This window comes from Lutjanus erythropterus, chromosome 10 (assembly GCF_056507025.1).
Source record: "Lutjanus erythropterus isolate fLutEry1 chromosome 10, fLutEry1.hap2, whole genome shotgun sequence".
Lineage (NCBI taxonomy): Eukaryota > Metazoa > Chordata > Actinopteri > Lutjaniformes > Lutjanidae > Lutjanus > Lutjanus erythropterus.
Genome location: NC_139326.1, coordinates 28644006 through 28657251, shown reverse-complemented (window position 1 = coordinate 28657251; position 13246 = coordinate 28644006). Strand labels below are relative to the sequence as shown.

The following is a 13246-nucleotide window of genomic DNA, read 5'->3' as shown; positions in this document are numbered from 1 at the left end:
CAAACGAAGAAGAGTATCTGATCCCAGCCTGAAGGCTTTCAAGACCAAGTGAGAGAGGGATGGAGATTACCTAATCTCCCCACGCCTCCTCCCTCTGGCCGAGAGCACAGCATCAGGTGAGGCAGGTAACAACAACAACACAACAGAAGGACTCTAGTGACACCTAGACCAAATAAGATAATTGAACAGACTTTTCTTCAATAAAAAATACCTTTAATTCTTCCATTTAATAAATATGTATATAATTTGTAAGAAGCCTTTGTTGATATATAAGTAAACCTGAAATCATTGCAGAGGATTTCTCTTTGTGCATTACAAAAGACTACTTCACAAGACTACTGTTACACAGCGGGTAAACAAGGGTGTTGTTATCCTTCACACATGTATATCCACAAATTACACTATAAGCTTCTTTGACAGGATTAAGCATGATTGTTTTTGCATCATTTTTATTGTCATTCTTGAGATGGCTGCAACGATTAGTTGAATAATTGATTAGTAGATTGACAGCATTACAGATTTAATCTGCAACTGTTTTGATCAAAATCAATAATTTAAGGTCTTTTTTTTAAGGAAAAAGGACAGACACTCTCTGGTTTGAACTTCTACAGTGAGGGGATTTGCTATTTTCTATCATTAAAGGAGCAATATGTAGTAATATGTCATGACTGAGAGTCGGCACAGACGAGTAATATGTAGCAATTGTTCAAACAAAAATGTGTACAACAGTCCCTATAGCAAGTTGGAGCCATAGACTGTATATTAAATAAGTTTAACTGCTATTTAATAACAGTAACAAGCAACAACGATCCTCCACTGTAAGTTGATCGGCTGTTTAAAACTGTCAAATGCTAATCAATTTAAAATTAAACCTGTTATCCTGAAAACAAAAGCCCACTGCTCTGAAAATACACACTCTGGAGTTTGACTTCAGTGACTGCCTGTCTCACTGCCTGCCAGTCTACATTACTTGTTCAATTTAACTGTTCTAAACATCTACTCCTTCTGTAACATTATTAATGATTTCTTACACCTTGATAAACAGACACTTGATTCAGCAAACAAAACATTCTGGGCCAGAGTAGAAGTTTCAAAGGGCTACAGCGTCGATGTCAGAGAATTTCAGATTAGCATGCTTCCTTGATGACATATGCTCATTTGATGATTTATTACAGTAAATGTATTACAGATTTCTTCTTTAATTGAATATATTTAAGAGCTGTGACATTTTGTGTTACCTTCTGACAGGTTATAATCTAAACGAGTATCTGGTTGATCAAATCTTAAGACAGAATAATAATAAAATGTACGGCTGCAACTAATTATTATTTTCATTACCAGTTAATCTGCAGATTATTATGTCTCCAAGCAGGTGACATCAGTGGCCAGAGGCATAATGTTTAGGGGTTGTCTATATGTATGTCCCATTCTTGTGAAAGCAATATCTCAAGAATGCCTTGAGTCAGTTTCTTCAAACTTAGCACTTAACATCCAACTGAACTTGAGAATTAAGTTGAAAATTTTGTCAGTCAGTGGTCACTATGACTTTACATAACATCTTTTTGGAATCCTGAGAATTCATACACTAATTAGGACAAGTTTCCACACAAATATCTAATGGGACAAAATGATGAGGTGATGACATTTTATATCCAAAAGGTCAAAGGTCAACTTCACTGTGACATCATTATGTTTAGCTTTCTATCAGTCCTATGTGCTCTAAGTGAAGACAGCATGTTTCTCACTTATTCACTGGAATCATACATGTAAAGTGATAAGTGTATGTTTGGGCAAAATGGACATGAATACCTTTTATTAACTTCCTTCAAAGTCCTCACTACCTATCATATGAGTCTGGACAAACCTGGATATAAATTGCAACTTGGTGTAGCTATACAACTGCAAGTTGGTCATTCTAGTTTTCACGATTAGTCGAATAATCATTTAATCTATAGAATTTCCAAAAAAAGTAAGAAAAGCTCTCTCTAGCTTTCTCAGAGCCTAAGGTGACGCCTTCAAAATGCTTCTTTTGTCCAACCAACAGTATAAAACACAAAGACTCTTCATCTACTATGGCAAATGACAAAGTAAAGCAGCAAATCCTCACATTTAAAAAGCTGGAACCAGTAAATACTTGACATTTTTGCTTGAAAAACAACTGAAATGATTATCAAAATAGTTGGCAATTCGATCAAGTAATCGATGCAGCTCTAATGAGTTGCAGCCCTAAATCCTTCCATCACCACACTGACAGTAACGCTGAAGTATTTTTATGACAAACAAACTACCATACACCAAAATCATGACAATCCATGGTGGACATTTCTCAGTGAAAAAGACTGACAATGAAATGATATGGATTGGATGAGAGTTGAGGACCTGGTGGTGAGTTTAGAGTATCTGAGCTGTGACTGTGGTCTATACGCTGAGGCAGAGAGCTCTGAGAGCCTGTGTGACCACAGCTAAGTGGAGTGCCTTTATTCCAAGCAACTTGTTTAACAGATTTAGTTTCTTTCTCCTGGGGATCGTTAACAAGCACTCACACTATCAGCTTTCTGTCACTGGATAGCACTACCTTCAGTAACACACACATATACACACACACAACGAGCTGAGACAGGCTAATGCTCTCCCTTCCACACACACACCAACAAACAGTATATGTGTCATGAGAACCTCTCAAATTAACCGTGGTTCTCATCCTCACATGTTGTGATTGATTCTTTTCTGTTATTTATTTTATTAGTTACTGGATCAGATAACTGTGCTGCAGCCTGTGATTTTTTTTCCCTCTTTTCTTCTCCACTTTAAGAGTGACAGCAATTTAAATGATAATTTGTCACCTTCAGAGATTGACTGAGTGACGTCTGAATGGCTGTGTGAACAGCGATCACCTCCAGGCAACGATGGCCCAGTTACGACGGGGACAAAAGGAGTTATGTCAAAGAGGAGAAAACGAGAGACGAGAGGAAAAAGTCAGCGAGCGTTTAGAGGACTCCAGAATGACAAAGAAACAGAGTGAGGTGGTGGGAGGGACAATGTCAGCGAGGGGGTGAGGGGGCAGGAAAGAAGGAGGGGGGCAAAGAGAAAAGAAGCAATGAAAAGAGAGACCGAGGCTGACATATTTCAGGTGGAAACAGCTGATGAGAAATGACAGGTACAGGTGATGATGGGCGTGGTGCTGTATGCGCAGGATTTCCCTTTGACAACTAGCGGAAATGACCTAAAATTATATAATAACACAATCAAACCAAGACAGAGGAGAGGAAAGAAGGGAAGGAAGAAGAAAAGAAAAGGTTGTGTTGTCTGTTTGTTAAGCCACAGGAGATGATCTAACACCAAAGAATGAGACACTTAACAATAAAAAAACACAAGGTGACAAGAGCGTCATATGATTAAATAACAGTCTGGGTCTCAGAATGAGGCTGTGGATAAGTACATGCAGGTAAACGACAGATCACTCACTCAACTTAAAAGTTTACTGTAAACAGTTTGCCCACAAAAGTTTTTTTTGTTTTCAAAGATTATTTTTTTGGGCTTTTTGCCTGTATTATGATACAGGAAGGGGGGCAGAGAGAGAGAGGGGATGAGACGCAGCAAATGTACTGCAGGCGGGAATTGAACCGCTGCAGAGGACTGACCGCCTCAATACATGGTGCGCAGACTCTACCAACTGAGCAATAGGGGTGCCCACCCACAAAAGTTTTAAGGTGTACTTTAAATAAGTTAAAAAAAAATGTAGGTTCACTGAACTTGAATAATTAGTTGAAAGTCTTATTTGAATTTTGTAAAACAATTGACTACATTAAGTGACCTTGAGAAAAACATGTTCACCAAGCTTAAGATATTAAGTTGAACCAGCAACTGTTCAGTCAACGTTTGAGCAAGCACATTTGATTTCAATTTGCATCAGTTTGAAGAGTCAGTTTTTCATTTCACACACTGGAGCTGCTTTGTTCTAACATTGGCAAGAAGACAAGAACTGATCAATGAGATTTTTAATAAGCTACGTTGGCTTTCTAAATTTTAGTAAAATTGACTAAAAAATCAAAACTTATTGGACCAATGTGTAGGATACAGGTTTTCAATAGCAAACAACTGAATACTACTTATCTCACCATTCCCTTCCAAGTGTGTAGGAGAACCTATTGTGGCTGTGACTGTGGCATATTCTGCTCATAGATTCCTGTACATCTTACACTCTGGACGTTTAACATCTAAAACATGTCATTCTCATAATGGATGATTGAATGATGAGTGAACATACACTTTTCATGTCATTTTGACAGTCACAAACATTTGTGTGGGCTCTTCACTAAAATTTTGTGTCATGGATCAACTGGGGTTTAAAGTCTGTTTTACCTGAATGCTTTCCTCGGCCCTCTGAGTGCAATGCATCATGGTAGTGAAGGTGAGTGTCGTGATGAGACCGCCCAGGAAGTGTTGAACACTCATGCTCAAGACAGCCATACCTGAGGGAGCGAACACACACAAGCAAAATCAAGCAAAAACAAGTACAACATGTCTGAGTACAGCTTAAGTTTGTTCAGAAATAGGCAGAAAAGTATAAATTTCACATTGTTATCTGCTCTGCTACACTTCTCACTACACTGTTCTGTGTAGAAGTCAAAGTAAAGAGACAAAGCAGGGAGAAAACGGTAAGCTGCTGCAGTGTCGCCTCTCCTTTCTCCCACCACCACCATCCCCCCCTCGTCCCCAAAACACATGTAGTGTATCCTCTGAGGGGAAGTGGCAGAGCGGTGTTAGTGGGGAAACACAGAGGAACCACAGAGCCTATCTGTCTCTGCTCCCGCTAACACTGAATTATTCACTCAAGCCGCCAGAGTTTTTCCTGAATAAGATTCTTCAGTCAGCGACACAAGACTGTTGGAGTCACACAGATGCACCGACTGATCAGACTGGAAGAGTAGGAAGCGGAGGGTTATCATGTAATATTGAAAAATCTGAAACTGAATGTTTTTTTTTGGTTGAGTTTTCCTGAAACCTTTGTTCTAGGTTTAAAGCAAACGGGGGGAGAGGCCTCAACTTTCAGTCTGAGAGGTTTGATAGGGGAACAGACAACTCTGACGGAGATGAATGGTGCACATCTGAATCCCAAAAGCTTTGCAAGTGGCTGTGTAACAGAATCAGATGTGTCATTCAGACATTAATAACTCAATGGCCCTCAGGAGAGAGAGGAACACCTGTCTATCATTGTCCTCTGCATCATCCATTCTTGTTCTGTATAAATACTGAACACCTTTTTCTTTGTCCGACAATTCGTGTAACTTTCTGAAACTGAACATTCACGCCCTCTTCACGTAGCGACTGGCCAGCTGTGTGAAGGTGAGAAACTAAGCAGGGTTTGATTTCATTCTTTTTTTGTCACGTTTTGTGTCCAGAAATAAGTGCAACACTATGAGTGGCACTCAAGAAAGACAGTCTGCTGTTATCACCATATTTAAACAATAACTGTCTCGCTTCCCCTCTGAAGTGGTTGGGCAACATGTTGTACAAACCCTCCACCTTTAAAGCTACTACAAGGAGTTTTTAACTGGTTGTTAATACCAATGAATCTATGTGACCTCCAAAAGCAAACAAGACCATTAGGTAGATCAGCTATTTCTATATAATTATTCTGAATGGCTGCCATGTGTTGGATTCTCCTAGAAATCAGATGAAGCAAGCCTGTTTAGAATTTTTCAAGGCAAAGTCACAGTAGTAATATGAGCTGGTTAAAATTAGCAAGAGGAGATTTTTACTTCAATAATTTTATTTTTGACATTACATTTTGTGGTTATGGCAGTGGAAGCCAGGGCTGTGCCCTAATAGTCAAGTTAATTGTTAGTTGGTGCTAAGAGTCCACCATGTTTTCATTTATACATTAATTGCAGAAAAAAAGTTAGTTCACAGCTAGGCCAAGGGATTGTTGAAACACAGACCTGTGCTACTGTGCCATTAGCAAGTCAGCTCTCCTGCTGGTTGTTCCGACATTCAGAGACATGACCCTTTGTGCCGTTACTATTTAAAGGACAGCTGGCTTCGTGCCCCAAAAATATATCTTAAAATAATTAAATTAATATCATAAATGTGCGGCAACTAGACTAATGACTAATGGCTTTAACTGACAAAGAAAATCTTTAGTCAGGAGCAGCCCAAGTGGAAACACTACCCCTTTTGTCCACAGGGGCCTCCAAAATCAAACAATATGAAAGTTCCTTGTAGAAGCTTTAACAGTGCTTTCACACCTGCGTGGTTTTACCCGAAATTTTGGACTTTTCAGTTTGACCCAAATTAAATTTACAGGTGTGAAACCACGGTCCAGACCAAACCGCTGAACCTTGGTCCAAACAAAGTAAGCTGTCTCCGTTCCCAACAAACTGAACCATGGTTCGTTTTTTTTTCTAGTGTAAAGACACTTCTTTTGGATGGTTCAGACCTTTGGGACCAATTACAGGAAGTTCTGGCAGGGTATCGCCAACATTCGTAAAAAAGGAAAAACAACACATCAAAACAAAATGAGGTGCAGTAGCACATGAGGAGATGAAGAAGAGACAAAATGTTTAGCTGATGACTTCTGGCAATTATTTGGAAAAAACAAAATTCTGACACTTTTCAATTATTTTCCAAGACAATGAAAGAGTGAGGGATTGAACTGAACTGACATCAGATGCACACCCATCTACAGACCAATCAACTACAAGTATGGGGAAACCCAGGTCACCTGACCAAAGACCAGACAAGCACAGGCGTCAGTCACTCTACTGAAGGATTTACTGTGAACGTAAGTCCTATTGTACAGATGTTACCTAACATTAATATCAAATTACATATACCTGCTGGCCAGCTGACAGAAATCAGCTGAGACATTCCATCAGAAAAATTAACAATACACACCTTATGTCACAAATATATAACAACACCTCAACATAATAGTAGAGGAGTGAATGTCATAATGTTGTTGCTAAGATTTTCAGAAGTGTTGGCTCAACTTCTGGGTATCTTTCAGTCATAGTTATAAAACTGTTTATGACACCTGGAAATAAACTTTTGAAATAAAAAAAATCCTGGGAAACCGCCTCACTGGCTGGACTTAATCATCTCTATGCCTATAAAAATAGAGATGAACTTTGCTGACTGGTTACATCATTCCTCTTAATGGAGCTCCTATGTTCAGTGATTCACTCTTTAATGGAATGGGATCATCTATATATATATATTACCACATGGACACTATATCATATATTTTACCATGTGGTAAAATATATGTATATATGAAACTTCCCATTCCCTAAAATAGGTGCCCCTTGGCTTATGTGTGTGGACGTATATGATTGGTTGTCTTTAATATATATATATATATTTTTTTTTTTAACCTTTTTGATTTTTTTGGCTTCATACCAATTTAAATGTTGTCTGTGATGTGTTTCATAATGACTCTAATTAAGGCCACATCAAAACGTGTTTATGGGTTTAAAAAAAAAGTTATTCTATATACTACAACTGTTGATGGAGCTCTGACCTCTTTAGACTCCCCTGTTTTCATGCACCTTGGAAGTAGGTGAAGATGTCCATGCTTTGTTTTTGTTTTTTTGTTTTTTTTGCTACCCTTAGGTGGCATTTCCTTTCCTTTTTCTTTTTATTCGTCCTTCTTATTTAACGTCACCTGTCAAATGTCAGTGGCTTGTTGGTCTGTGGTTTGCACACAGCACTTAAGTCTGCTACCTGTATATGGATTTATTCAGCTATTTCTATACTATGTGCAGATTTTCTGGCAAGGAAATCCAATTTAATATCAAATGCAGTTCATCAACATACTCAGGTGGGTAGGAACACACTGGAATTTCATGAATCCCATTTAGGATTTTTTTTATTTTCCTCCCAATGCTTTGTTTAAGAACAAATTTAAGATAAAAATAAGAAAACATTCATACATGGGGGCCAATGATTCCTATTTTCACATGACTGTATACCAATGAAAACATGCTTATGCATATTATTCTATTTTTGTCATATTCTCCCAAGAAATCCCTGTAAATCTAACACACTGGACCTTAAACCTAATCTAATTCTAAGCATGCATAGTTCATTAAGTGTGAGCATTCTTGGGTTTATCCATATTAACTCACATTGTACATTTGACCTTAACCCTTGTATTTATATGTACCTGCATGTGTAATAACTATGTGTTTATTCAAGAAACTAGGGGGTCAAGTGAGGACAGTATATCTAAAGGATCAGAATCTGGAGAGTTTAAATATGTAAATCTAAAGAATTTAATAAACAACATGTGGTGTGCATATACACTATTTATGGAGAAGAATATAAGACCAACGAGGTCACACTTGACTTATTAACTATTCTTGTCCTTTCATTGACATTTTGCATCATATTTACACCAGTACACAAACTGGACTACAGTATATAGATGATGGCATATGGTAATATGAGTTGAAACTGGGTTCCAGTTAAAGAGGTGTGACTGTCTCTTACCTTTCATGAGTGGTGATGGTTCCAGAACAGTGAGTAGAGAACTCTGGAAGACCATGCTGATGGTTCGCAGCACAAACACACGTCGCATCAGAGCCCCGATGCTGAGGAGAGACCAGCAAACAAGACAAGGATCAGACAGACGTTCACCAACATTTAGGTACAAGTGTATTGATGAGCAGTGTGATAAGTAGTGACACTGTCTTAAATCTGTTACCATTAAATTTGGAGACATTCTGTGTTTTTTAATGCACCCACACTAACACACACACACTCAAACATGCATGTGCACACACAGTGACATGCGTGCACGTGTGTAAGTAAACAAGTCCCCAGACACTAATTGATTCCCTGTTAGTGCAAGAAAATCATCCCCCTGTGGGTTTGGTTTGTGACGTAATCAATAACCTAAGGAGATCCCCAGCATGAGGAAGATAATTAATCACCATTAACACACACACACAAACACACAGCCACACACACACACACAAACACATACACTAAAACTGTTGTGTGACATCAGGGATTAACACTGCCAATCACTCAGAGGATGCCTGCCACTCAAAGGACTGCGTGTGTGTTTGTTTATGTTTTTTTTGCATGTAATTATTTATGTGTAAAAAAGGCTGTGAGGAAGAAGAAGGGGCCTGTCACACAAAGCAGGGTATCTGATTTAGTTGGATAAGTGCACTGAGTAAAACCATCAACACTTTCAGTCTATGATTGAGAATTAAAGTTTCATGTTCTTCTCAACAAAGTTTACCAATTAATTTCCTTCTCCTCCTTCATGAGATGAGCCCCTGATCAGTATTAAGGCGAGCAGTGACCGTACACTGATCTAACACACTCATTCTGCCCAGTAACTTGAAATCCTTAAAGAACTCTTGACAGGGTTTTTTGTACCATAATATAAAAGGGTTCTTTGTAGAACCCCCTGGGTGAGTTCTAGTTGAAACCTTTAGACTATAAAAGGGTTCCCGGTAGAACCCCCTGAGTGGGTTCTAGATTAAACCTTTGGAATATAAAAGGGTTCACAGTACACTGGGTTTTAGATGAAAGACTTGGACTATAAAAAGGGAACCCCCAGAGATGGTTCTGGGTGAAACCATTACACTATAGAGGGGTTCTTTAAAATTTTTCACAGATAGTTGTAGGTATAACACTTTACTTTGGGTTCTAGGTAGAACTCTCTAAAAGGGTATTTACAGAACAACAACTAATAACAGACTATAGCATTTGCAAGCATTTAAGCTGTCCCTGTCTTGTCCAGGAGAAATGCATCTCTGGTACTTATGGTACTGTGAAAACGAGTACCGTCACATATTGGGTCACTATGTCTGAATGGCTGAAAAACAAGAGAGCAGTTCACCCTGCTCCAGTTTAACCCCACAGGCTCCCTTCACTTCACCCAACAGCTGAGAAGCAAGACATGGGAACTTATTAAACTTTTTGCAGCATTTTCATGGGCAACCCGTACATTCACTGCCACTAGACAACTTTAATCTCTCTGCTGTGATAGCCACTCTCTTCTTTCCTTTATCTATTTTGCTTATCAAGACTCACTACGCACGCAAACACAGACTGGAATGCTTATGCCACAGTCATATGCATTGTGTTGATACAAAATAGATTAGTAATATTTACACATATCAAAGGAAAACTGCAGATTGCACAGAAAGTTTGGTTGTCCTTTGCTGCTGGATGCTTTGAAATGCACAGACAAGACCTATCCAATATGGACAGACGCAGTATGGCATGAATGCTGTCATCACGCAAGCATGATGCTGATGTGACGTTTGCACTCTAGACAAGGGTTAAGCCACAAAGATGCCCATTTGAATGTGATTCTTTAATATTATCTCCATCAACCACAGATTTTTAAAATACCATGATACAATAAACTCATCTGTGTGTGCGATTAATAGCTTACAGATTATTATTTATTTCTCGCTGTCCCTCCCTCCCTCCCCGCTCTTCTTCTGTATCTTCTCTCTTCACCATCTCTGCCCAGCCTTTCCTTACCTCTCTACTGGAAAACCAATCCTGCATCATTCACATGTTAAAGACATTCTTCTGTCTGCTGCTCCTTTAGCTCCCACTTCAATGACAGCCTTTCATATCACGCACTCTCGAGAGATGCTGAAGGGTGTGTGTGTGTGTGTGTGTGTGTGTGTCTGTGTGTGTGTGTGTGAGAAAGGGAACCTGCCTGGCTGCCACCTCACACGGGCCGGGCCCAGATAAGAATAGCTATGTTCTCAGGTTGCTGGTGGTGGTTGTAAAGGGGGTCATTCACTGACCACTCAGCCGTTTCTGATGGTGGGGAGGATAAACCTTCCAACTGAGCTTTTAGAGGTGGGACCACAGCCTGGTGGACAGCACTTTCTCTGTGTGTGTGTGATAGGAGGAGGTAAGGAAGGAGAAGTGTTCACCTGAGACTGGACAGTACACACAGCGAAGGTTGGGGAAATTATTCAGTTAGAATCTCCTCATTCTGATTCATCTGCTGTCATATTACACAAACTGGAACGACAGAGGTGCTTCAATTACAGGTCAAACACGGTGACATATAATTTGTCTCTTCTGCTGCTGATTACTGCATCATTTGTAGGTTCAAATCAACTGTTGCCTTGTGCTTAACAGTTTCAGGGGAATAAAAATTAGGGAAGAGCAGTTCTGACACATTTCTCAATTGAGACTCATTTACCTAAACTCATGATATTGCCAGAAACTGAAACCAGTAAAGACTGACTGAGGACTTCTAAGACTGATAAGTCTCAATGTCTTTTACAGTTATTATGTGAGTTTGGATTAGGAACCAAAATTAGGCTCAAAATTAGAACCGAATCCAAATGGAAAGAATCAGGTACCAATAAAAATTAAAATTAAATTTATTTTCTCCTAACTGGTTCCTAAACGTGTTAATTAAACCCTTAATTATTTGCCAGCACTTGTCTGCATCATGCATCAACACAACAGCGTGTCTGTGTAGATACGGCATGCATATATGCATTTTAGCATTTTACCTGTATTGTGATTGGCTGTGGGGTGGGGACTAGTGAGGAGAAGGGATGTTCCCGGTGCCTAATTTCTCTGTTGTTTAAATACAAATTCTAATTTAGACTAGTCAACTAGTCTAACAATAAGAAAACGCTCAGAAAACAGTTATGGTTGGTTATATACCACTTTATTCTAACACAGCCTACATTCAACTACGTTTTCATTTTCTACATAAAACTACTGTCAAACTGCTGTGTTTATGAGCTGTCATCTGATAACTGGGTGATCAGGGGCTTTTTGCTGGGCAAGATGGGCTAATATCCAACAGAGATGCAGCTCTAGATAGAGGTGGGGGGGCAACGTAACACCTTAAAGGCAACAGTTAACTAATATGCACATTAATAAAATATTAATAAATACCGATGAGTATTTCTGGTGCCAGCTAGTGAGGGTGGCAACATTTAATCATATAGCCAACTAATTGCACGCATCCCTAGCAAAGGGTGAGTGGTTGGTTTGCAGAAAAACTGGGAGTTGATAAGAAACAATATATAAACAGAATTGAAATTAATTACCAACGCTATATATGTGGCATCTGACTCCTAGAGAATTAGATTCCAGAGATTCAATCTACTCCAGTAGTCATTTAAACAACTGTTTTCTCTCTCAGTCAGCGTGTGAACATTTTACTGCCTTTACAAGTTAGAGTCCTTTACAGGTGAGATAGAAGAGAAGAAGTGAAAGATCTAAAGCCAGAGAGTGACAATGACATCTTTTGAAAGCGCTTTCCCAAAAACAACAAAAACCTTGCTCTGCGTTTGCTAGTGTCACTTTACAGGAGGAAAAAACCTGGGAGCCAGCTGAAAACACAACACAAGAACAAAAGACTGACATGAGAGCGCACAGAGCAACTGATACATGTCAACAAAAGGGCAAGCACACAACTACTTACACTCAGACAGATACAAACAAATAAGCAAGAGGCTTATGTTTAACGTCACCTCCCCACTGACTCATTCTGTATCCCTACTCATTCGGATCCCTTGTAATTAAGCACAAAGTTGGCTAAAAGGCAAAACATTTTCTAAATAAGGATGAATGTTTTGTTTGATGCACAGTATGTAATTACTCAATCAAAACATTAACAAAAGATGGAGTTTGATGATGTAATGAAGTAGTGTTGGATCATGGGAGTTGGTGTCTTCACTGTTTAACAATCATTTATTCTTCCTGTAGTCCTAGCTTGTCACGAAACATTCTTCATCTTAGAAATGCCACACCAATATATATAGTCTCATTTTACCTCTCTTTTTGTCCCATAATCTTTTTGGGTCATTTGGCTTATGCGTACATTTGCACTTTACTGGGACAGCTTCAGCGACAGAACGTGCAGCAAACTCTGAAGGTCTGCCCCTGAAAGTTGAAGATTCAAATCACTGGTCAGAGACCCCTCAATCGTCTGAGATTCTTCAAGTCGAGCAACTTATCCTGTCTACATGGTGAAGATGTCTGTGACTTGTACAAGCAGCAGCGGACCTGGCCAGATCCAGGGTGAGTCTGAGAGAAGCCTGGATAATACTCCAAAACAGATGTGAACACAGACATATGCAAATACCATGGATACATAGTAGTTATGAGACAGAAGTAGATGCAGTTGCTCGGAGGGAGGCTGCACTGCCTTCCAATAAGGCTATGAGATAACATTATCCTCTGCCTTCTGCTTCGAAGTGGTGAATTTGAAGCTCACTACAACTTAATA

The 13246-nt window shown here is 39.2% G+C and overlaps 1 protein-coding gene across 1 annotated transcript in view; it reads right to left on the bottom strand.

Annotated features, from left to right (window-relative positions):
* Positions 1-13246, bottom strand: part of slc33a2 (solute carrier family 33 member 2) — a 36584-nt gene that overhangs the window by 2521 nt on the left and 20817 nt on the right. The window contains exons 4-5 of the mRNA XM_084728932.1: positions 8494-8594; positions 4363-4472 (exon numbers count right to left, since the gene is read on the bottom strand). Coding sequence (XP_084585058.1) covers positions 4363-4472; positions 8494-8594 — 211 coding nt within the window. The remainder of the gene's footprint in view (positions 1-4362; positions 4473-8493; positions 8595-13246) is intronic.